This window comes from Oncorhynchus keta, chromosome 19 (assembly GCF_023373465.1).
Source record: "Oncorhynchus keta strain PuntledgeMale-10-30-2019 chromosome 19, Oket_V2, whole genome shotgun sequence".
NCBI lineage: Eukaryota > Metazoa > Chordata > Actinopteri > Salmoniformes > Salmonidae > Oncorhynchus > Oncorhynchus keta.
Genome location: NC_068439.1, coordinates 67,654,589 through 67,681,204, shown reverse-complemented (window position 1 = coordinate 67,681,204; position 26,616 = coordinate 67,654,589). Strand labels below are relative to the sequence as shown.

The following is a 26,616-nucleotide window of genomic DNA, read 5'->3' as shown; positions in this document are numbered from 1 at the left end:
ATTCAAGACCAAGACTGGAGCGAATTGAGTCTGAGTCTGAGTCAAGACCAAGACCAGAGGGGGGCAAGACCGAGTCAAGACCAAGACCGGGAGGGGGACGAGAGGTTTGAGATTGAGTCAAGACCAAGACCAGAAAAATGTGAGTCCAATTCAAGACCATGACTGTAATTTTGTAAAATTGTCACCATGACAAGAGTTCAATATGTCCAGTAGAACATATGGATTCTTTAGACAGAGAAAGGCTAAGGATGTATAAAATAATACAAATAATAATTGTTATATTATTTTCAATGATGTTCCGATTAAATCTATTCAGTTTTTGTTAGAAAGGAAAGGAGTATAACACTGAAGAGAAAAAAAAGATCCAATCAGGATTTTTCTATGGTGGTCTCTGGGGAGATAAATCAGCCATTGACTAGGGCTAGGCCATCAGAAGCTTGATAGAAGGCATCTGACATTCAATTGTATTAGGGCAACGTTTTTGAGTGACAGTGGAATCAACCAATCACATTGACTTGTAATGGGTTGGACCGTTTTTACAAAAATGCATGGAAACTTATGCCTTCTCGAAGGCCAACAGGTCCCTGTGCAATAGCGAGCAACGGTTTAACTACCTAGCTTTTGTTGTAGGCTAGTTTGCAGTGGCTGCAGCAGGTGTTATCGAAGAGGATGTTGTTGCTAAGTTGTTAGCGTCTCCCTTTTAAACAGTAACTTTCAACAAGAAGTTAAGTTTCAAATGATCATCATCAGGTAAGTGGAACTGTGCTTTTTATTGCAGTTTGCATGCTGTTGTTAGCCATCTCTTTTAAAATAATTTCAACTACATGACCAAAAGTATGTGGACACTTGCTCATCGAATATCTCATTCCAAAATCATGGGCATCAACATGGAGTTGGTCGCCCCTTTGTTGCTATAACAGCCTCCACTCTTCTGGGAACACTTTCCACTAGATGTTGGAACATTGCTGCGGAGACATGCTTCCATTCAGCCACAAGAGCATTAGTTACAGTAGGTCGGGGACTGATGTTTGGCTCGCAGTCGTTCCAATTTATCCCAAAGGTGTTCGATGGGGTTAAGGTCTGAGCTCTGTGCAGGACAGTCAAGTTCTTCCACACTGATCTCGACAAAGCATTTCTGTATGGACCTCACTTTATGCACCGGGGCATTGTCATGAAAGAGGAAAGGGCCTTCCCCTAACTGTTGCCACAAAGTTTAAAACACAGAATCGTCTAGAATGTCATTCTAAGTGTTAAGATTTCCCTTCGCTGGAACTAAGGGGCCTAGCAACAAACCATGAAAAACAGCCCCAGACCATTAATCCTCTTCAGCCAAGCTTTACAGTTGGCATTATGCATTTGAGCAGGTAGCGTTCTCTTTCACGAAGCTCCCAACAAACAGTTATTGTGCTGACGTTACTTCCAGAGGCAGTTTGGGACTCTGTAGTGAGTGTTGCAGATGATTTTTATGTGCTACACACTTCAGCAATTTCGTTCTGTGAGCTTGTGTGGCCTACCACTTAGTGGCTGTGCCGTTGGTGCTCCTAGAGGTTTCCACCTCACAATAACAGCCCTTACAGTTGACAGAGGCAGCTCTAGCAGGGCAGAAATTTGATAAACTGACTTGTAATTACTGTAGAAATGTGCCAATAATGTCTTTTGGAAAGTATTCTATACTGCTCCATCACTAGAAAGTAATACAACAAACCCTAAACTCGTGGTCATATTTACAATGGCAATATTTACTAGGCAGCTCCACATATCTTTCTTTACCTGGCTGCTCTCACTTCCTTACCTTGCTAGCGGCCTGAAAATGGCTATCCGTCTTAACAAACTTGATAGTCATATTAAAAGACACCTTTTTCATATTAGTAGTTTTCATAGGACATATAATTATATATTTTAATACCTATACACACCTCTGAGAACACCCTACACATTTCCATTTGGTAGGCTATCGAATGTCATCGAGTACTATCCTTGTATGTGACTTTTGTCATCACTGTCATATTTAAGAAAACTATTGAGTTAATTATTTCGTTTTATATGTACATCTACTTAAATAGTACTTTTCTTAAGTTTAATTAATTATTATTCCCACATTGGAAAAACGTTACACCTACTAGTACCACACCATACCACCTCAAAATAGGCTAACGCGCAGATTGCGCACTGAAATTGACATTTTCCCGATCAGTGAAGCCTTGGTGTAAAGACAAAATGGTACACTGATCAAGATAAACCTACCTGTCAAAACCAGTTGTTGTAAAATTGTAGTCCAGATTTGATACTCCTACCAGTCACTTCATAATAGAATCCCCGCGACATTCATCGATGCGTTGAATCTTTCAAGTGGTGAAAAAAAGTTACCATTCTGCGTAAGGGGAGATATTGCTGTTTTGGAGAGAACGTCATAAACTGTTGTATGAGGGGCAGTATGGGTAAGTGCCTGGAGAAGTGGGACGTGGGAGGGAGACCGAAAGTAATGATTGTACACACAAACAACCAGGTAGGCAGAACAGATTTATAGAATTGAAGGCAGGCAGCCAATAGTTTCAAATAGATTTGAAACAGTCTATTCCAATTTGGTCATGATCTCTGACTGACACATTTTCAGAAATGTTTTATTTTTACTGTCAAGAGAACATACAAAGTACCAGAAAAGGCAGTGTAACAAAATTGTAGAACATTTCTTTATTTCATAGACAGTACATTAAACACTTTCCCTGTATCTTCTCTAGAACATAAGAGCACTAATGAATTGAACATAAGGCAAATGGGCTTATAAAAGTTTGCAAATCACATGAAAAAAAGTAAATGGATCACTAAAGCTGCATTGTGTTTAACGCCAACAATTATTTATAACATAAATAATAACCCACTTTGGCTTCCCAATTAAAGTCTCCTGTCCTCTCTTATCAACTAATACAGTACTTACTATCAAAATACTCTTAAAAGCATATTCAGACTGTTTCTTATCAATATAATACAACTTGTCTATATGCAGTCCACCAACACATGTAACCATTCAGGAGTCGGTTAAAGCATATATTCAAATTGGTACTGCATATGAAGCCTAAGTATTCCACACTTTTACAGTCACCCCAAAAGCACTATAGTTTACTGCTGCACCAAGATAATACATAGAGTACACAGAGCATAGTATTAACCACCCAGTATTACAGTTTTCCTTTATTATTACATTTTTTTTCCACAGAAAGGTAACACCAAGGACAGATTGTGCAATTTCTTCAAGAACAATGCTCTTACACACCTTACACAAAATCAATACAGGGGAAATGCTTTACCTTTTAAGGGCATCTAAATGTACTGTTATTCAAATGCATACAGCGAAACAAAACCAAAATGTCTGTTTATTATGTATTATACACACACTAATACCAGGCGTAATGGATTATTCTGAATTTCTCTCGGGAGACAAACACTGCTGGGACTATTCAACGTTGCATTTCAGTTCAGATTTGAGGTAAGGACACACAAAAACAAAATGCAGGACATTATTTGTGGGGCTTGAAAGGTTTGTTACTACTCTAAAGAGTTATTGACTTACATTGAATGATGCACTTACAGTATAGGGGGTTCAACTGGAACACCAATTACCTACATAAAAAAAATAGTGGTCTTCACATAAAACAATATGAATGTGCTTTAATCAGCACTGTATGCTGACAGATACCTAGACAATTGGCAAGTCACATTTTCCACACACACGTACAATAATCCACGTACAGAACAACGTTCAAATGTAGCCAAGTTACTTACAGAGCGATACTGTGCTTTTACATTCCCATGGTTTCTATCAATGTGAGCGTGATTTCCTGTGCTCTAGGGATGATTGGCGTGGTTCAGGTGTGGAACTACAGGTGAGATGGAGGCACATTCCTCCCCATTAGGCTGAGGAGGTTGAGGGGGGCGACTCTGGGAAGAAGGACTCTAAGACGATTGACTCTGGCATTTCTTCAGCAGGGAATCTGGGGGTCTGGGGTAGTAGCCGGTGGTGCAGGGTTTGTTGGGAGAGAACCTGGGGAACTTGTAGTCCAGAGGGAGATCTAAGGAGGGTTGAAATAAATGTATGAATAATATGATGTCACATCAAACAGTTTGGCCTGCTTAGCTGAGAGTAACCCCCAAAGCTTTGCTAAAACCAACCTTCACAAAAAGGAACAGAACATTTTCCAGGGACACTTCTCAACAAGAATAAGGAACGAGTAGTAGAGGAAATCTGTGGTCAAATGCCTCTTCAAACGAACAAAGCACGCCTCTCTCAAGACAAGACGCTACAGTAGTTAGGTAGGCCATTACGCAATACAAGAGTCAGTGAGCCCCCATAGCCCTCTCCTCCCTGTACCTGCAATAGACTCCACACTGGGGATGGCCATTGTGCTGTATTTGTGGATGCTATGGCAGCACCAGGTGAGTTTCTGGCTCTCCTCATCCCCTCCAGGAGTCTTGTGTGTGTCCACAAAGTAGGATCCCCACTGTTCGGATGGAGCAGAGGGCGCCTTCATGCCCTGGTCCTGAAAGCACATCACACGTGCTAATGAGGGAGTGATTCTCTGACCAGACAGAGGGAAGTAATCCTGCTAGTAGGGAAATTCATTACTAATGATGGATCCACTTTTTTAACAGGAATTTCAAAATTAAAAGCAGTGTGGAGTTAGTCTAAAGTTTTCATGTCACCTGCACAAGTAGAGAAAATGCCTTTCTTGCCAGCTCTAAACCCAACAATGCAGTAATCAATAACAATGTAATACTACAAATAACAAGGTAGAACAGGAAAACATACGAAATGAAAATAAGAAGATAACGACAAAGTAAGAAGTTATATACAGGGCCAGTTCCAATACTGTATTTACAATGTGCAGGAATACTGGAGTGATAGAGTTAGATACTGCATGTGCCTTACTGTATGTATGTACTGTAAGGTGACTAGGCATCAGGAGATATGATAAACAGAGCAGCGGCGTATATTATGATTGTATGTGAGTGGGTGTGCATACAGTCAGTATAAATGCATGTGGGTGTGAGCGAATGATGAAGTGACTGTGTGTGTAGGAATAAAAAATAAAATACAAGGTTCAACTCAGATAGTTTACAAAATGGCTATGGCTTGGGGATAGAAGCTGTTCAGGAACCCCGCTGGTGTCAAACTTGATGCACCACTTTGGTTTCAGAGAAATCAAATAAAATGTTATATGTTACATGCGCCGAATACAACAGGTATATATAGACTTTACCTTGAAATGCTTACTTTACAAGCCCTTAAACTTCTTGATGCACCCATCCCGTTAGCGGGATCATTTGGCAGAGCGCCAAATTCAAATTAAATTACTAAAAATATTTCATTTTCATGAAATCACAAGTGCAATATAGCAAAACACAGCGTAGCTTGTTGTTAATCCACCTGTCGTGTCAGATTTCAATAAAGCTTTTCGGCGAAATCACATACCATGCGATTATGTAAGCACATCTCTCTCAGTAGACAACATATTACAAACAGCTAGTAGCCAACTAGATTGGTCACGAAAGTCAGAAAAGCAATAAATTAAATTGCTTACCTTTGATGATCTTCAGATGTTTGCACTCACGAGACTCCCAGTTACACAATAAATGTTCCTTTTGTTCCATAAAGATTATTTTTATATCCAAAATACCTCCATTTGGTTGGCGCATTATGTTGAGAAATCCACAGGCTCGAGCGGTCACGACATCGCAGACGAAAATTCCAAATAGTATCCATAATATCAAACGTTTTTTATAATCAATCCTCAGGTTGTTTTTACAATATATAATCGATAACATATCAACCGGAAAGTAGCTTTTTCAATAGTAGAGAGAGAGAGAGAAAATGGCTGCACCAAGCTGTTGCGCATACAAAACGCTGCTGGCACCCAGCCATACAATGACGCGAGGTGACGTTTCTAGTCCATTTAAAAAAATATATAAGCCTGAAACTATGTCTAACCTCTAGCGTCGAGCAATCCCGTATCCGGGAGCGTAATTATAGCCTCAAGCTCATTACCATAACGCAACGTTAACTATTCATGAAAATCGCAAATGAAATGGAAGAAATATATTCATTCACAAGCTTAGCCTTTTGTTAACAACACTGTCATCTCAGATTTTCAAAATATGCTTCACAACCATAGGTACAAACATTTGTGTAAGAGTATTGATAGCTAGCATAGCATTAAGCCTAGCATTAAGCCTAGCATTAAGCCTAGCATTCAGCAGGCAACATTTTCACAAAAACAAGAAAAGCATTAAAATAAAATCATTTACCTTTGAAGAACTTAGGATGTTTTCAATGAGGAGACTCTGTTAGATAGCAAATGTTCCGTTTTTCCAAAAAGATTACTTGTGTAGGAGAAATCGCTCCGTTTTGTTCATCTCGTTTTGCTAAGAAAAAAATCTGAAAATGCAGTCTCTACAACGCCAAACTTTTTACCAAATTAACTCCATAATATCGACAGAAACATGGCAAACGTTGCTTAGAATCAATCCTCAAAGTGTTTTTCACATATCTATTCGATGATAAATAATTAGTGGCAGCTGTGTTTCTCCTCGAAGCAAACGAAAAATACACGCAGCTGCAGATTACGCAATAATTGCAACGGAGGACACCAAGCGGCCACCTGATAGATGTAGTCTCTTAAGGTCAATCTTCCAATGATTTGCCTACAAATACGTCATAATGCTGTCGACACCTTGGGGAAACGACAGAAAGTCTAAGCTCATTCGTGACCCATACACAGCCATATAAGGAGACAATGGAACACAGCACATTCAAAATCTGGGGCACTTCCTGTATGAAATTTCATCTTGATGTCGCCTGTAGCATTAGTTCTGTGGCACTCACAGACAATATCTTTGCAGTTTTGGAAACGTCAGAGTGTTTTCTTTCCAAAGCTGTCAATTATATTCATAGTCGAACATCTTTTCGTGACAAAATATCTTGTTTAAAACAGGAATGTTTTTTTTATCCATAAATTAAAAGAGTGCCCCCTATATCCAAGAAGCTAAAGGCTGGTCACACCATGGGGAAGCCATAGGAAAAGGAATCGGGTTGATATCCCTTTAAATGGAGCGTAGGCAGGCTATGGAACATGGAGCTTTCAAAATAGAAGCCACCTCCTGGTTTGATTTTCCTCAGGTTTTTGCCTGCAATATCAGTTCTGTTATACTCACAGACAATATTTTGACAGTTTTGGAAACTTTAGAGTGTTTTCTATCCTAATCTGACAATTATATGCATATTCGAGATTCTGAGCCTGAGAAATAGGCAGTTTAATTTGGGTATGTTTTTCATCCAAACATCAAAATACTGCCCCCTACACTCAAGAGGTTTTAACCAACAACACAGTTCAAGAAATAGTGTTAAGAAAATATTTACTAAATAAACTAAAGTTTAAAAAATACAACTTAAAAAAAGTTAAAGAAAATGAAATAACAATAATGAAGGTATGAAGGGACAGGTTAGTCGAGGTAATTTGTACATTTAGGTAGGGGTAAAGTGACTATGCATAGATAATAAACAGCGAGTAGCAGCAGTGTGAAAACAAGGTTGGGGTGGGGCAGCAATGTAAATAGTCCGGGAGGCCATTTGATTAATCGTCCACCAGTCTTATGGCTTGGGGGTAAAAGCTGTTAAAGAACCTTTTGGAACTGGACTTGGCGCTCCCCTACCACTTGCCGTGCGGTAGCAGAGGGAAGAGTCTAACTTGGGTGACTGAAGTCTTTGACAATTTTTAGAACCTTCCCCTGACACGCGCCTAGTATATAGGTCCTAGATGGCAGGAAGCTTGGACCCAGTGATGTACTGGGCCATACGCACTACCCTCTGTAGCGCCTTACGGTCAGATGCCGAGCAGTTACCACACCAGGCGGTGGGTGATGCAACCGATCAGGATGTTCTCGATGGTGCAGCTATAAAAAAAATTGAGGACCTGGGGACCCATGCCAAATCTTTTCAGTCTCCTGAGGGGGAAAAGTTGTTGTCGTGCCCTCTTCACAACTGTTTTGGTGTGTTTGGACCATGATAGTTTGTTTGAGATGTGGACACCAAGGAACTTGAAACTCTCGACCCGCTCCACTACAGCCCTGTTAATGGGGGCCTGTTTGGCTCTCCTTTTCCTGTAGTCCACGATCAGCTCATTTGTCTTGCTCATATTGAGGGAGAGGTTGTTGTCCTGGCACCACACTGCCAGGTCTCTGAGCTCCTCCCTATAGGCTGTCTCATCGTTGTGTCGTCAGCAAACTTAATGATGGTGTTGGAGTCGTGTTTGGCCACGCAGTCATGGGTGAACAGGGAGTACAGGAGGAGACTAAGCACTCACCACTGAGGGGCCCCAGTGTTAATATATATATATATAAATATATATATAATATATATAATATATATGCCATTTAGCAGACGCTTTTATCCAAAGCGACTTACAGTCATGTGTGCATACATTCTACGTATGGTTGAGGATCAGAGTGGAAAATGTGTTGTTGCCTACTCTTACCGTCAGGAAGTCCAGGATCCATTTGCAGAGGGAGGTGTTTAGTGATGAGCTTTGTGGGCACTATGGTGTTGAACGCTGAGCTGTTGCCGATGAAGAGCCTTCTCACATAGGTGTTCCTTTTGTCCAGGTGAGAAAAGGCAGTGTGGAGTGCGATTGAGATTGCGTCATCTGTGGATCTGTTGGGGGGAGGGGGAGGGGGTGGGGTGTAGTCATATAGGCAGGTTACCTTCGCTTTCTTGGGCACAGGGACTATGGTGATCTGTTTAAAACATGTAGGTATTACATAATTGGTCAGGGAGAAGTTGAAAATGTCAGTGAAGACACTGGCCAGTTGGTCCGCATATGCTTTGAGTCCACGTCCTGATAATCCGTCTGTTGGCCAATAATATTGAGGGCAGTGTTGGTTTACATACTCGCCGGCGAATTCTCACAAGGCACCCCGCCCTTCTCCCCCTTTTTCTCCGTCTTTTCTTCACGTGGATGACAGGGATTTGGGCCTGGTCTTGCGAGAGCAGTATATCCTTTGCTTTTGACTCATTAAAGAAAAAATCTTCGTCAGGTTTGATGTGAGTAATCGCAGTTCTTATGTCAAGGTCTTTTTGGTCATAAGAGACTGTAGCAGCAACATTATGTACAAAATCAGTTACAAACAATGTGAAAAGACTAACAAAATAGCACAGTTGCTTAGGAGCCTGTAAAACGGCAGCCATCCCCTCTGGCACCATTATTACACCCCCCTTCTTACTCATCCTTATCAGTGCCATTCGTCGGTTCAACATGTTAATCTCTAAAAAGTGCTGAAAGTCAGAACATGTCTTAAAAACAGGTTGTGGTTAACAAGTACGGACTGATGACAGATCAAACTAGAGGTAGCAGAAGACACATCTAAATTACTCAACTCTTACAGATACAGTTGAAGTCGAAAGTTTACATACACTTAGGTTGGGGTCATTAAAACTAGTTTTTCAACCACTCCACAAATTTCTTGTTAACAAACTAGTTTTGGCAAGTCGGTTAGTACATCTACTTTGTGCATGACACAAGTAATTTTTCCAACAATTGTTTACAGACAGATTATTTCACTGTATCACAATTCCAGTGGGTCAGAAGTTTACATACACTAAGTTGACTGTGCCTTCAAACAGCTTGGAAAATTCCAGAAAATGACATGTCATTTAGCCAACCAGAAGCTTCTAAAGCCATCATTTGAGTCAATTGGAGGTTTACCTGTGGATGTATTTCAAGGCCTACCTTCAAACTCAGTGCCTATTTGCTTGAAATCATGGGGAAATCAGCCAAAAATTGTAGACCTCCACAAGTCTGGTTCATCCATGGGAGCAATTTCCAAATGCCTGAAGGTACTACGTTCATCTGTACAAACAATAGTACGCAAGTATAAACACCATGGGACCACACAGCAGTGAAACTGCTCAGGAAGGAGACGCATGCTGTCTCCTAGAGATTAATGTACTTTGGTGCGAAAAGTGAAAATCAATCCCAGAACAACAGCAAAGGACCTTCTGAAGATGCTGGAGAAAACAGGTAAAAAAGTATCTATATCCACAGTAAAACGAGTCCTATATTGACATAACCTGAAAGGCCGCTCAGCAAGGAAGAAGCCACTGCACCAAAACCGCCATAAAAAAATCCAGACTACGGTTTGCAACTGCACATGGGGACAAAGATTGTACTTTTTGGAGAAATGTCCTCTGGTCTAAATAAACACCAATAGAACTGTTTGGCAATAATGACCATCATTATACTTTGAGGAAAAAGGGGAATGCTTGTAAGCAGAAGAACACCATCCCAACCATGAAGCACTGGGGTGGCAGCATCATGTTGCGGGGGTGCTTTGCTGCACGAAGGACTGGTGCACTTCACAAAAGATGGCATCATGAGGGAGAAAAAGTATGTGAATATATTGAAGCAACATCTCAAGACATCAGTCAGGAAGTTAAAGCTTGATCGCAAATGGGTCTTCCAAACGGACAATGACCGCAAGCATGCCTCCAAAGTTGGGGCAAAATGGCTTAAGGACAACAAAGTCAAGGTATTGGAGTGGCCATCACAAAGCCCTGACCTCAATCCCGTAGAAAATGTGTGGGCGGAACTGAAAAAGCGTATGCGAGCAAGGAGGCCTACAAACCTGACTCAGTTACACCAGCTCTGTCAGGGGGAAGGGGCCAAAATTCACCCAACTTATTGTGGGAAGCTTGTGGAAGGCTACCCTTCCACAAGCTTGGGTCAGACGTTTCGTCTGACCCAAGTTAAAACATTTAAAGGCAATGCTACCAAATACTAATTGAGTGTATGTACAATTCTGACCCACTGGGAATGTGATGAAAGAAGGGAATTTTTACTCGGATTAAATGTCAGGAATTGTGAAAATCTGAGTTTAAATGTATTTGGCTAAGGTGTATGTAAACTTTCGACTTCAACTGTACTTAACTGTAATCATATAGGCAGGTTACCTTCGCTTTCTTGGGCACAGGGACTATGGTGATCTGTTTAAAACATGTAGGTATTACATAATTGGTCAGGGAGAAGTTGAAAATGTCAGTGAAGACACTGGCCAGTTGGTCCGCATATGCTTTGAGTCCACGTCATGATAATCCGTCTGTTGGCCAATAATACGGAGGGTAGTGGTGGTTTACCTAATCGCCAGGGAATTCTCACAAGGCACCCCGCCCTTCTCCCCCTTTTTCTCTGTCTTTTCTTCACACGGAGGACAGTTATTTGGGCCTGGTCTTGAGAGAGAGAGAGCAGTATATCCTTTGCATCCGATTCATTAAAGAAAAAATCTTCATCCAGTTTGGTGTGAGTAATCGCTGTTCTGATGTCCAGAAGGTCTTTTTGGTGATAGACTGTAGCAGCAACATTATGTACAAAATCAGTTACAAACAATGTGAAAAAACTAACAAAATAGCACAGTTGCTTAGGAGCCTGTAAAACGGCAGCCATCCCCTCTGGCACCATTATTACACCCCACCCCCTTCTTACTCATCCTTATCAGTGCCATTTGTCAGTCCAACATGTTAATCTCTAAAAAGTGCTGACAGGCAGAACATGCCTTAAAAACAGGATGTGGTTAACAAGTACGGACTGATAACAGATCAAACTAGAGGTAGCAGAAGACGCGTATGCATCTAAATTACTCAACTCTTGCAGATACTTCCTTGAAATGTGATTCAGTTCACCTGGGAGAAAGGGCATTGCGTAAAAAAAATAACTGTTGCTACTTTGTCCCTCTCTTGGTGAAAAGTGTGATGAAGACATTCTTCTGAATTACGCCTTTTGACTTCCAACCAGACTTGGAGACGGAGTTGCATGCTGAGAAGATCTGTTTGTTAGAAGTCATTCATAAGATTAAATTAATCCATGATCTTTCATGTTAAAAGAACGTAGATAAAAGATCAGCTCCGAACTCTGAGCCATGGAAACATTCTGGCTACTTCTGCACTAACTACTTCTCCCTCTTCTCTACACTGAACCTCATAATATATCATTAGTAAGAGGCAACGCGATGCACAACATTACAAACAGTAGCCTATTCATGTGGAAAGTTCCACCAGATATTGAGGGACAAATTGTAACCAAAAGGAATCTGGGAGAAACATGGAGATGGAGACCAACTGGAGCTTCCAGGAATATCTATTAAATGAGGCAAATGGGGAAATACATTTTAGAAAGGAAAGGCAAGAGAAAGAAAGAGAAAGAGAAAGAGAAAGAGAGAGAGAGAAAGAGAAAGAGAGAGAGAGAAAGAGAAAGAGAAAGAGAGAGAGAGAGAGAAAATGGAGTGGGGGAGATACAAAGAGGGAGAAGGGAAAAAGAGAGAGACAGAGGTAGAGGTGTGAGTCTAGGCGGAGACAATTTGTCCATCTACAAGGTCCCGTGCTCCAAACGTGGCACAACGTCCTCCGTCAGTCCCTTCAGAGGAAGGAGTCCTCTATCCTAGTGGTGTTTTGGCCAAACAAGGACGTTCCTCTCATTGCTCCTGGCAACAGATATGCTGACTCATCTAACTTCTCTACTGTGGAACAAAACATCCTCCATGGCCTGGTCAGTGAGGGAAGCACTGGGTGATATTGCATCCTGGTCGTACGGATTACATCATAGTTTCCTTCCTAGTAGTACCGTAGCTTCCCTAAAATGTTTATTTTCTGACTTTCCTGTACTCACACTAGGCTTACTCTGAGAAATACAGACTCACAAACTTGTTTTACAGGTTCCTTATTTAGATTTTGTAAGTCGCTCTGGATAAGAGCGTCTGCTAAATGACTTAAATGTAAATGTAAATGTGAAACTGTAATAAGATGAAACCACCACGGTATACCAATGCAATTGCAGAATGTCTTTTGATAATGCTACAAAATGAACACACGCACATTCTCAGACACACATGCTACATTGGGTATATTTTGGCACTGAGCCAATGAACTGGGGGTTGGGAGAATATGTCTTTTAGGTAGCAGGGGCAAAGTGGGCGAGCACATTAAACGGAAACAACTGCTGGTGTGAACTTACCTCAAACTTTCCCTTCTTCTCCTGAGGCTCCACTTGGGCCTCATTGGTCTCTGCTGCGTCGCTCCTCGAGACGCCCTCTCCCTCCATTTCCTCCACAATCATCACAGTCTCCCACTTCCCAAACATGCTAGCAGGGAACATGTCCGACCGCATGCTATCCCCAAAGTACACCACCTATAGGAGGGTAGGAGACAGGACATAGACAAAGAATTATGCCATTATCTGAGCATCTGCTCTGTAAATTACGTAGACGTTTCATAGAGCAACTACTTCTTTATGTGATTTGTAAAGGTTCAGTTGTAAAGCGCTGATAGAATAGCAATTTGGCTGGATTTGTTTCAAAGGGGGCATTCAGTCGTAGTCGAATTCAATAACTCTGACATGTCTTACTGCCCCTAGGGCAAACTAGACCAGACACGATGTGGCTGCAAAACTCATCATGTCTCTTTTGTAGTTTTGCTATGGCTGGAAAGAAAAACACGTTAAGACCGGCTTAGCTGAACGACATAACTAAACCGACTGGCAACCCCTTTCCTGACATTCAAAAACCATTGCAACAAATGTATATAGTTGTGTGCTTTGCAACTCCAATGGAACCTAAGGGTTAAGAAGAGTGTCAGAGGGATTAGAGAACCACTAGGAAAAACAAACAAGAATGATGACATAATGGAATCAGCTTCAGCACATCACCAAACCCTGACTTCATGATGGGTTATTTTAAGGAGAGAATAAAGGTTATTACACCAGGCCACCGAGGCCAGTGTTCTATAAGGATGATACTATTTTGGTGCTTAAGACACACACTTAAAGAGTCCTTCACACAGCTCTCTGTGTGGAATGCAGAGTGGTGTGTATGTGTTTGTTTTGGAGGCAGGCAGACGACCACTAAGAGAAGGTGGTGAGGGAGGAGTGGAGGGTCTCTAATGTGTTCATGTGGGCTGCTGGACTCACTCCGGAAACCCCCTCCTCTTCTCAGGCCCTTTACAGTGTCTGTGACCAGGTCTTGCAGTTCCACGCACAAATTAACAGGACAGCCAGCTGGCCAGCCAGGGCTTCGGCTGTGGAGCTGTGAGCTGGGCCTGTGGATCTCTGGAGCTGGGCATAGGGATCAGGTTTTCAGAGAAACTGGCCACAGAGAGCGAGAGAGAGAGCGAGAGAGGGCACTGCTGCGGAGTGCACCAATTGTTTTTCATCTCCCCACTGCAGGCAAAGGCATCAGATCAGTATGATAAATATTTACAGGCCAATTCCAACACAGCGGCAAAACATTATTTGAGAGACTTTCATGTGGCTCTCTGGATGCTAAACACAGTTTCCTAAGGCTGGGACGAATAAAGCAACATCATTCAGGTTTCAACGACAACAAGACTGCTCTCCTGAGGACTCTTTCCCCTGAAGATATAACTTGCTACAGTCTGCAGCTCCCTCCTTCTGCTTAGGAGAAAATTAATGTCAGCCTGACAGCATGGCCTTTCCCCTGGGGAGTAAACAGGGTGACCAGAGCCCATTGTGCTCCACTGTGTGGGGCCTGGCTGGGACAGACAGAGCCTGCATCTCAAATGCCACCTTGTTCCTTATGTAGTGCACTACTTTTGACCACGGACGGCCCTTAGGGGTGCCATTTGGGATGCAGACAGACAGAGAGGAGGGAAGGGGAGATCACATATCTGACAGAGGGCCAGGGATGTAAGGACTATATCCATGTTACTTAGTCCCCAATCCGATCATTACAGCAGCTTTGCTCATACATGAAATTGTAACGACACAACAGAACTTTAAGAATGGTTAAATGTGTCTGGAGGGAGAAAAGGGTCTGAGATTCCAGATAGAGAGTAGTGGGTGGAGTACGCTTACTACAACAAAATGACTCACAGAGGAAAATGAGTGCCATTTGAATCATTGACTCATTGAGTCTGTATGAGCAGGGCAGCTCAGTGTCTAAGCTTTGATCCTCCATGTCGCAGCCAGACCTGTGCTCACTGCTACAGGGGACTGTAATCTGCCCTGAATGCCTCCCATTCAGCCGGCCGGCATTAAGTCCTGTCAGGTGAAAGTGAGGAGAACCCAAAACAGACTGCCTCAGATCACGGTTAGTGCTATCCGGGATGCTTGAGACATCCCTACCCTGAACCCTAACCGGAACCTTAACCCCTACCCTTAACCATAAACCCCAACCTAACCCATACCATAACCATTTTAAATCTCAACTTCAATGGGGAATGGACATCCCAAGGATCCCGAATAGCAATGACCCTCTGGTCACCCCAGAGGGGCTGCCTTAAAGCTGCCATAAGTGCAGGTTGTGGAGGATGACACTGCATTCCTCGAGCGCTTTCTCCACGTGGCCCGAGAACAGAGGGGGGCATTGAGCACTCCTGTCCGGGTGGGAGGGGTGGGGGAGAGGGAGGGGACGCTGAGGACGTGGATGATGGGCGTCCCTGGGTGCACAAGTCAGTGAGTGGGAGCCTTTCATTAAAGCTGAGAGAGGGCTCAAAAAGGGGCTCAGAGGGAGAAGAGCTGGCTGCCTGCCTGTCAGAAATCATATGGGCTGTGTACTCTACAGTAAGGTCCTGTTTATCACATACCCTCTCAGCAGGACAGGCAGCTCTCTGGGCTGGCACTCTAGCCCTGTTGACACTTATGCTAAGGTGTGCAGGTGTACACGGCCATGTTTCCCTCTCCTTCACACCGGTGCGAATAACCCCGAGCTGATTTATAGAGGACGTCAGATCTCTGTGCATCTGCCAGGAATGGAAGCTCAAAGCAAACCTACACTGCTTTGTGGATAAACATTTTGACACAAATCCCAGGATAATATGTAAGTGATGTGGTTATTTGGATATATACTGAACAAAAATACAAAAACAACATGTAAAGTGTTGGTCATGTTTCATGAGCTGAAATAAAATATCCCAGAAATGTTCCATATGTGCAAAATGTTTATTTCTCTCAAATTGTGTGCACAAATGTTTTTACATCCCTGTTAGTGAGCATTTCTCCTTAACCAAGATAATCCATCCACCTGACAGGTATGGCATATCAAGAACTTAATTAAACAGCATGATCATTACACAGGTGCATCGTGTGCTGGGGACAATAAAAGGCTCCTCTAAAATGTGCTGTTTTGAAACAACACAATGCCAGAGATGTCTCAAGTTGAGGGAGCGTGCAATTGGTATGCTGACTGCAATAATGTCCACCAGAGCTGTTGCCAGAACATTTAATGTTCATTTCTCTACCATAAGCCACCTCCAACATCATTTTAGAGAATTTGGCAGTATGTCCAACCAGCCTCACAACTGCAGACCACGTGTAAAATGAGCCAGTCAAGGACCTCCACATCCGGCTTCTTCACCTGTGGGATTGTTTGGGACCAGCCACCCGACACAGCTGATGAAACTGGGTTTGCACAACCAAAGAATTTCTGCACACTACTGTCAGGAAGCTCATCTGCTTGCTCGTCGTCCTCCCCAGGGTCTTGACCTGACTGTTCGGGATCGTAACCATCTTCAGTGGGCAAATGCACACCTTCGATGGCCACTGGCATGCTGGAGAAGTGTGCTCTTCACGGATTAATCCCCGTTTCAACTGCCCCATGCCCCATGGTGGCAGTGGGGTTATGGTATGGGGGGGCTTAAGCTAAGGACAACGAACACAATTCTATCAATGGCAATTTGAATGCACAGAGATACCATGACGAGATCCTGAGGCCCATTGTCGTGCCATTCATCCACCGCCATCACCTCATGTTTCAGCATGATAACGCACATCCCCATGTCACAAGGATATGTACACAATTCCTGGAAGATGAAAATGTCCCAGTTCTTTAACGTTCAGCATACTCACCAGACATGTCACCCATTGAGCATGTGTGGGATGCTCTGGATCTACGTGTATGACAGTGTGTTCCAGTTCCCACCAATATCCAGCAACTTCACACAGCCATTAAAGAGAAGTGGGACAACATTCCACAGGCCACAATCAGCAGCATGATTAATTCTATGCGAAGGAGATGTGTCACACTACATGAGGCAAATTGTGGTCACACCAAATACTGACTGGTTTTCTGATCCCAGCTCCTACCCTTTTTTTAAGGTATCCGTGACCAACAGATACATATCTCTATTCCCAGTCATATGAATCCATAGATTAGGGCCAAATTAATTCATTTAAATTGACTGATTTCCTTATATGAACTTTAATTCAGTAGAATCTTACAAATTGTTACATGTTGCATTTATATTTTTGCTCAGTGTATTTATTACACAGCTTGTTAGTTATTTCAAAACATGATCAGTAGAATTTCCTCTAGATAAGAAAAGATTAAACCAACTAACCAATCTATCAATCTTACCTTGGGCTCAGGATTGCCAGTCATGGTCTTGAGCAGCTGGTGGAGGTGGGGCCAGTTGCCTTGAGAGTACCAGCCAGGCTTGTCCAGGGATGGCAGCCCTTCGCTCTCCTCCACATCATTCACTACAGCCAGGAAAAAGACAACGACAACCAAAGTCACCACACAGATCGACTACACTGTTTAGCGACATGAACATACACGACCACACCGCTTAGCACACAATCACAACACCGGGCCCACAAGCAAATGTGACACCTTTCAGGAAACTAGGCGTATGTCGCGTGTCACTACTTCACAGGAGAGCCATTTGAACGTAAACTTTTTTTTTTTTTAATCAAAAACGCATTTTTGGGGGGGCAGAAATGCATTCTGGAATATTTCATGTGCCTTCACAACAAACGTGTATGCCATCTGTAAATATGAATAAAATGGTGGAATTACAAGCCTAGTTGGTTTAGCCACGGAAAAAGGCAGGAACCTTTCCACTAGCTATGATTGGCTGAGATATTGGATGGGTTGGACATGCCGAGAGATTAGTTTGGATTTGTCTACCATGTAGCGCACTTCTGTCTATAACATGAGTTGGTCAGTATGGGTAGGTAATCTTTTCTAACATATGTTTATTTTAAGATATAATGTAGAACTGCAAAAGTGTTGTTCTCCACTTTCTGGAGGACCGAGTTTTGAATACAGTGGAATGCCCGGTGGAATTAGAGTACGATAGCTAAGGAGATGGAGAAAATTCTGTTGTTTGATTGCAAATATGCAGAGGGAGTTGAAAAAAGAACACACAGAAGGCTGTTGTATAAAACACCTGTATCCAGATTACATCTTCAAACTAAAGGGAACCATGGCATCCGTGACCGATAGGGAGAAGCGTCCATCCATGTATATGGGTAGGATAGTCTAGCTAGCTACATTTTCAGATGTTATATGTTTCTAATTTTGACAGAAAGTAGTTTAAATTTCAAGTTAAAGCGTACGGTTTGCTGGCTGGCTCGCTAGCTAACGTTACGTATATGATCTGTGGAGTAATATTATTCATATCTCAGAGCCATTTGCATTGCTAGTTATAGCCTAATGTTAGCCATCTAACACTGAAACTGGTTGGCTAGCTGGCTACCTGCAGTTTCATGCAAGGTAGTAACGTTAGGAGTTGGGATTATGGTTCTTTGTTTAGCTAGCTAGCTACATGCCTAAACAAAATACCATACTATGTAAGTAACCATTTCACTACACCTTCTGTATCCTGTGCATGTGACAAATTAACTTTGATTTTATTTGATATAGTATGTGTTTACCAGAGACGGTAATGAGACCTACACCAAAGTCAAATTAGGATATAACGTTAGGCCAATTAGACAGTGTCTACATTCTAAGATTTCTTTGGTAGAGTTTATTTTCCTGTAACAATGAAGACCGTGTCAAGCTATATGATATGGTCATTATTTGAACTGGCTAGCCAGCTAACTTAACATTAGATAGATAGCTAACAAGCAAGAAACGAACAAAAACATTGTTTAGAAAGTAGCTTTTATTTGCCTGGTTTGCTTGATTGACATATCCTAAATTCATTTTTAAAATGGGTGATTTATTGACTATTTTGGACCACGAGGCCGCTGATGTCATGCAGCCTGTACTTTTTGTGGTTAGTACATGGCCTCACATCCATCCAATCCTTAAAGAGATGGCTGGGGCTAAGGCTTAAGAGAGGGTGTACGATGCTAAATGAGTGTAGACTAAGATGAGCTCTCCAGTAGGTTTACCAAAATATTCAAGGGCCATTTTCTCAAAAATGAGGTTACAAGTTTATCAACTTTCAAAGCAGAATTACTTTCCAATTGTTCCTCAACTGTAGTGTATGATATACCATTTTCTAGCTCAGTCTTTACATTTCCAAAGTAAAAAACACTATTTCAAATTTTGCTACATAAGACCGAATTGAGCCAGTCGGTAAAAAATATGGATTCTAACAAATATGGATACTATCATATACAATGCCTTGCGAAAGTATTCGGCCCCCTTGAACTTTGCGACCTTTTGCCACATTTCAGGCTTCAAACATAAAGATATAAAACTGTATTTTTTTGTGAAGAATCAACAACAAGTGGGACACAATCATGAAGTGGAACAACATTTATTGGATATTTCAAACTTTTTTAACAAATCAAAAACTGAAAAATTGGGCGTGCAAAATTATTCAGCCCCCTTAAGTTAATACTTTGTAGCGCCACCTTTTGCTGCGATTACAGCTGTAAGTCGCTTGGGGTATGTCTCTATAAGTTTTGCACATCGAGAGACTGAATTTTTTTTCCCATTCCTCCTTGCAAAACAGCTCGAGCTCAGTGAGGTTGGATGGAGAGCATTTGTGAACAGCAGTTTTCAGTTCTTTCCACAGATTCTCGATCGGATTCAGGTCTGGACTTTGACTTGGCCATTCTAACACCTGGATATGTTTATTTTTGAACCATTCCATTGTAGATTTTGCTTTATGTTTTGGATCATTGTCTTGTTGGAAGACAAATCTCAGTCCCAGTCTCAGGTCTTTTGCAGACTCCATCAGGTTTTCTTCCAGAATGGTCCTGTATTTGGCTCCATCCATCTTCCCATCAATTTTAACCATCTTCCCTGTCCCTGCTGAAGAAAAGCAGGCCAAACCATGATGCTGCCACCACCATGTTTGACAGTGGGGATGGTGTGTTCAGGGTGATGAGCCGTGTTGCTTTTACACCAAACATAACGTTTTGCATTGTAGCCAAAAAGTTCAATTTTGGTTTCATCTGACCAGAGCACCTTCTTCCACATGTTTGGTGTGTCTCCCAGGTGGCTTGTGGCAAACTTTAAACAACACTTTTTATGGATATCCTTAAGAAATGGCTTTCTTCTTGCCACTCTTCCATAAAGGCCAGATTTGTGCAATATACGACTGATTGTTGTCCTATGGACAGAGTCACCCACCTCAGCTGTAGATCTCTGCAGTTCATCCAGAGTGATCATGGGCCTTTAGTTTAGAGGGACGGCCAGGTCTTGGTAGACTTGCAGTGGTCTGATACTCCTTCCATTTCAATATTATCGCTTGCACAGTGCTCCTTGGGATGTTTAAAGCTTGGGAAATATTTTTGTATCCAAATCCGGCTTTAAACTTCTTCACAACAGTATCTCGGACCTGCCTGGTGTGTTCCTTGTTCTTCATGATGCTCTCTGCGCTTTTAACGGACCTCTGAGACTATCACAGTGCAGGTGCATTTATACGGAGACTTGATTACACACAGGTGGATTGTATTTATAATCATTAGTCATTTAGGTCAACATTGGATCATTCAGAGATCCTCACTGAACTTCTGGAGAGAGTTTGCTGCATTGAAAGTAAAGGGGCTGAATAATTTTGCACGCCCAATCTTTCAGTTTTTGATTTGTTAAAAAAGTTTGAAATATCCAATAAATGTCGTTCCACTTCATGATTGTGTCCCACTTGTTGTTGATTCTTGACAAAAAAATACAGTTTTATATCTTTATGTTTGAAGCCTGAAATGTGGCAAAAGGTCGCAAAGTTCAAGGGGGCCGAATACTGTCGCAAGGCACTGTACATCACTTGTGAGGGATAAAAGTAACTAATTTAAAATAGATTTTTCACAGGTGTTTAATTGGAGCTACTGTACTTCCATGAGTATGTTTCCTAAACAGATATAGTGCACTACTTTTTAACAGGGCATACAGGGCTCTGTGTAGGGAATAAGGTGCCATTTGGGACACAACCATGTAGGCTCGTCTGCTTCCTCCTTTTTCAGGCACTCACTCACAGAAGTCACACATTATACAGGAAAGTGTGTCAATGACCTCATGGAAGCATTTACAGTTTATAAATAACACCCAATGATCTTTCCAAACTTCAGGAACAACATGGTTTATGTCTTAATGCTCAACAACAGCCAAGTACTTTTCACTAAGAGAAAAAGTCTATCTATATAGTCATTCCTGGTTGACTGGAGGGGGTTTTGGCCTGCTTGATTGGGCTGCTGCTGGTTAGCAAAAACCACAGTCTGTTTCAGTTTGTGCAAGGGGGTAGTGGAGCATAGCCAATACAAGATACAGAGAAGCTGGAATCTAAACTGCACCACACAATTCTCACAGCATTACTCACACAATAGTAACTGCTGGGAGGGAGGCCCCAGAAAGTTCCTTGAAAACAAATCGAATGTTTAGCTGAACTCAGTAAAAGAGCTTAGGCCTACCAGAATCTCCATTGTGTAAATATAACTGCATAAACTTTTATTCATATTGTGTTTCATCTTCAAAGTCCTTGTGCCTGGCTTAACTGATTGGTGCTTAAGACCAGCAGCAGGAAAACCTCTACTTTCATTTGTTAAAACGACAGCCCTGGACAAAGGTTCAAATCAAACTATTTGTCATATGCGCTGAATATAAGAAATGTAAACTTTACTGTGAAATGCTTACTTACAAGCCCTTAACCAACAGCGCAGTTCAAGAAGAAGAAAATATTTACCAAGTAGGTTAAAATAAATAGTAACACTATTTATTGGGGCCACCGGAACAGATTGTGCAGGGGCACAGGCTAGTTGAGGTAATCTGTATATGTAGCTGGGGGCGAAGTGACTATGCATAGGTAACAAACAAACAGCGAGTAGCAGCAGCGTACAAAGGGGGGCCGTGTAAATTGTCCGGTGGCAATTAAAAAAAATGTTCAGCAGTCTTATGGCTTGGGGGAAGAAGCTTTTGAGGAGCCTTTTGGTCCTAGACTTGGTGCTCCGGTACCACTTGCCGTGCGGTAGCAGAGAACAGTCTATAACCTGGAGTCTCTGACCATTTTATGGGCTTTCCTCTGACACCGCCTATTATATAGGTCCTGGATGGCAGCTTGGCCCCAGTGATGTACTGGGCCGTACGCACCAGCCCCTGTAGCGCCTTACGTTCAGATGCCGAGCAGTTTCCATACCAGATGGTGATGCAACCAGTCAGGATGCTCTCGATGGGGCAGCTGTAGAACCTTTTGAGGATCTGAGGACCCATGCCATATCTTTTCAGTCTCCTGAGGGGGAAAAGTTGTTGTCGTGCCCTCTTCACAACTGTCTTGGTGTGTTTGGACCATGACAGTTTGTTTGTGATGTGGACACCAAGGAACTTGAAACTCTCGACCCGCTCCACTACAGCCCCGTTGATGTTAATAGGGGCCTGTTCGGCCCCGCCTTTTCCTGTAGTCCACGATCAGCTCCTATGTCTTGCTCACATTGAGGGAGAGGCAGTTGTCCTGGCACCACACTGCCAGGTCTCTGACCTCCTCCCTGTAGGCCATCTCATCGTTGTCGGTGATCAGGCCTACCAGTGTTGTATCGTCAGCAAACTTAATGATGGTGTTGGAATCGTGTTTGGCCACGCAGTCATGGGTGAACAGGGAGTACAGGAGGGGACTAAATACACACACCCTTGAAGGGCCCCAGTGTTAAGGATAAGCTTAGCAGACGTTGATCTGTTGGGGCGATATGCGAACTGGAGTGGGTCTAGGGTGTCCGGGAGGATGCTGTTGATGTGAGCCATGACCAGCCTTTCAAAAGCACTTCATGGCTACCAACGTGAGTGCCACAGGGCGGTAATCATTTAGGCAGGTTACCTTCGCTTCCTTGGGCACAGGGTGGTCTTTGGGCACGATGGTGGTCTGCTTGAAACATGTAGGTATTACAGACTCGGTCAGGGAGAGGTTGAAAATGTCAGTGATGACCCTTCACAGTTGGTCCGCGCATGCTTTGAGTGCACGTCCTGGTAATCCGTCTGGCCCAGCAGCATTGTGAATGTTGACCTGTTTAAAGGTTTTGTTCACATCGACTACCAAGAGCGTTATCACACAGTCATCTAGAACAGCTGGTGCTCTCATGCATGCTTCAGTGTTGCTTGCCTCAAAGCGAGCATAAAAGGCATTAAGCTCATCTGGTAGGCTCGCGTCACTGGGCAGCTGGTGTCTGGGTTTCCCTTTGTAGTCCGTAATAGTTTTCAAGCCCTGCCACATCGGATGAGCGGCAGAGCAGGATTCAATCTTAATCCTGTATTGACGCTTTGCTTGTTTGATGGTTCGTCTGAGGGTATAGCGGGTTTTCCTATAAACGTCCGGAATTAGTCTCCCGCTCCTTGAAAGCGGCAGCTCTAGTCTTTAGCTTTATGCAGATGTTGCCTGTCATCCATGGCTTCTGGTTGGGATATGTACTTACAGTCACTGTGGGGACAACGTCATCGATGCACTTATTGATGAAGCCAATGACTGAGGTGGTGTATTCCTCAATGCCATTGGATGAATCCCGAAACATATTCCAGTCGGTGCTAGCAAAACAGTCATGTAGCGTAGCATCCGCGTCATCTGACCACTTCCATATTGAGCAATTCACTGGTACTTCGTGCTTTAGTTTTTTCTTGTAAGCAGGAATCAGGAGGATAGAATTATGGTCCGATTTGCCAAATGGAGGGCGGGGGAGAGCTTTGTATGCATCTCTGTGTGTGGAGTAAAGGTGGTCTAGGATATTTTCTCCCTGGATGCACATGTGATATGCTGGTAAACATTTGTAACACTGATTTAAGTTTGTCTGCATTGAAGTCCCCGGCTACTAGGAGCGCCGCTTCTGGGTGAGCATTTTCTTCTTTGCTTATGGCCTGATAGAGTTGGTTGAGAGCGGTCTTAGTGCCAGCTTTGTTTTGTGGTGGTAAATAGACGGCTATGAATAATACAGATGAGAACTCTTGGTAGTGTTGGTGTGTTCCACAGCTTATCATAAGGTACTCTACCTCGAGACTTCTTTAATATTAGACATCACGCGGCAGCTGTTATTGACAAAAAGACACACACCCACATCTCGTCTTACCAGAGGTAGCATCTCTGTTCTGCCGGTGTATGGAAAATCCCACTAGCTCCATATGTTCCGTATCTTCGTTTAGCCACATCTCGGTGAAACATAAAATGTTACAGTTTTTAATGTCCCGTTGGTAGGATAATCGTAGGTCATCAATTTTATTTTCCAATGATTGCACATTAGCAAGAAGAATGGAAGGCAGTGGGAGTTTACTCGCTAGCCTCCGGATTCTCAAAAGGATGCCATTTCCAGCATCTTTTGTTCACGCAAAAGGTGTGGATCTTGGCCTGTTCCAGTGAAAGCAGGATATACTTCTCCTCGGATTCGTTAAAGGAAAAAGTTTCTTCCAGTCCAAGGTAGAGGTCGACCGATTAATCGGAATGGCCGATTAATTAGGGCCGATTTCAAGTTTTCATAACAATCGGTAATCTGCATTTTTGGACACCGATTGTGGCCGATTACATTGCACTCCACGAGGAGACTGCGTGGCAGGCTGACTACCTGTTATGTGAGTGCAGCAAGAAGCCAAGGTGAGTTGCTAGCTAGCATTAAACTTAACTTATAAAAAACAATCAATCTTAACATAATCACTAGTTAAACTAGTAATGTCATCAACCATGTGTAGTTATCTAGCTTGTCCTGCATTGCATATAATCGATGCGGTGCCTGTTAATTTATCATCGAATCACAGCCTACTTTGCCAAACGAGTGATGATTTAACAAGCGCATTCATGAAAAAAAACACTGTCGTTGCACCAATGTGTACCTAACCGTAAACATCAATACCTTTCTTAAAATTAATAATATTGCCTGCTAAAATGAATTTCTTTTAACTAGGGAAATTGTGTCACTTCTTGCACGGAACGCAAGAGAAGAGTCAAAGTATATGCAGCAGTTTGGGCCACCTGGCTCGTTGCGAACTGTGTGAAGACCATTTCTTCCTAACAAAGACCGTAATTAATTTGCCAGAATTGTACATAATTATGACATAACATTGAAGGTTGTGCAATGTAACAGGAAAATTTAGACTTAGGGATGCCACCCGTTAGATAAAATACGGAACGGTTCCGTATTTCACTGACAGAATAAACTTTTTGTTTTCGAAATGATAGTTTCCGGATTTCAAATCAAATCAAATCAAATTGTATTTGTCACATACACATGGTTAGCAGATGTTAATGCGAGTGTAGCGAAATGCTTGTGCTTCTAGTTCCGACAATGCAGTGATAACCAACAAGTAATCTAACTAACAATTCCAAAACTACTGTCTTATACACAGTGTAAGGGGATAAAGAATATGTACATAAGGATATATGAATGAGTGATGGTACAGGGCAGCATACAGTAGATGGTATCGAGTACAGTATATACATATGAGATGAGTATGTAGACAAAGTAAACAAAGTGGCATAGTTAAAGTGGCTAGTGATACATGTATTACATAAGGATGCAGTCGATGATATAGAGTACAGTATATACGTATGCATATGAGATGAATAATGTAGGGTAAGTAACATTATAAAAGGTAGCATTGTTTAAAGTGGCTAGTGATAGATTTACATAATTTCCCCATCAATTACCATTATTAAAGTGGCTGGAGTTGAGTCAGTGTCAGTGTCAGTGTGTTGGCAGCAGCCACTCAATGTTAGTGGTGGCTGTTTAACAGTCTGATGGCCTTGAGATAGAAGCTGTTTTTCAGTCTCTCGGTCCCAGCTGTGATGCACCTGTACTGACCTCGCCTTCTGGATGATAGCGGGGTGAACAGGCAGTGGCTCGGGTGGTTGATGTCCTTGATGATCTTTATGGCCTTCCTGTAACATCGGGTGGTGTAGGTGTCCTGGAGGGCAGGTAGTTTGCCCCCGGTGATGCGTTGTGCAGACCTCACTACCCTCTGGAGAGCCTTACGGTTGCCGTACCAGGCGGTGATACAGCCCGCCAGGATGCTCTCGATTGTGCCTCTGTAGACGTTTGTGAGTGCTTTTGGTGACAAGCCGAATTTCTTCAGCCTCCTGAGGTTGAAGAGGCGCTGCTGTGCCTTCTTCACGACGCTGTCTGTGTGAGTGGACCAATTCAGTTTGTCTGTGATGTGTATGCCGAGGAACTTAAAACTTGCTACCCTCTCCACTACTGTTCCATCGATGTGGATAGGGGGGTGTTCCCTCTGCTGTTTCCTGAAGTCCACAATCATCTCCTTAGTTTTGTTGACGTTGAGTGTGAGGTTATTTTCCTGACACCACACTCCGAGGGCCCTCACCTCCTCTCTGTAGGCCGTCTCGTCGTTGTTGGTAAGCAAGCCTACCACTGTTGTGTCGTCCGCAAACTTGATGATTGAGTTGGAGGCGTGCGTGGCCACGCAGTCGTG

The 26,616-nt window shown here is 42.7% G+C and overlaps 2 protein-coding genes across 4 annotated transcripts in view; both read right to left on the bottom strand.

Moving 5' to 3' along the window:
• LOC118398749 (dermatan-sulfate epimerase-like) overlaps positions 1-2,475 on the bottom strand; it is a 31,962-nt gene extending 29,487 nt beyond the window's left edge. For 2 of the 3 annotated variants that reach the window (XM_035794410.2, XM_035794411.2), the window contains exon 1: positions 2,245-2,475. The gene's annotated coding sequence lies outside the window, so the exon portion shown is untranslated. The remainder of the gene's footprint in view (positions 1-2,244) is intronic. The other variant, XM_035794405.2, reaches the window with a different exon arrangement.
• A 193-nt stretch (positions 2,476-2,668) lies between these two features.
• The window catches only part of LOC118398751 (5'-nucleotidase domain-containing protein 1-like), a 90,411-nt gene continuing 66,463 nt past the window's right edge, over positions 2,669-26,616 (bottom strand). The window contains exons 9-12 of the mRNA XM_052471119.1: positions 17,404-17,525; positions 13,050-13,223; positions 4,367-4,535; positions 2,669-4,067 (exon numbers count right to left, since the gene is read on the bottom strand). Coding sequence (XP_052327079.1) covers positions 3,952-4,067; positions 4,367-4,535; positions 13,050-13,223; positions 17,404-17,525 — 581 coding nt within the window. The 3' untranslated portion in view covers positions 2,669-3,951. The remainder of the gene's footprint in view (positions 4,068-4,366; positions 4,536-13,049; positions 13,224-17,403; positions 17,526-26,616) is intronic.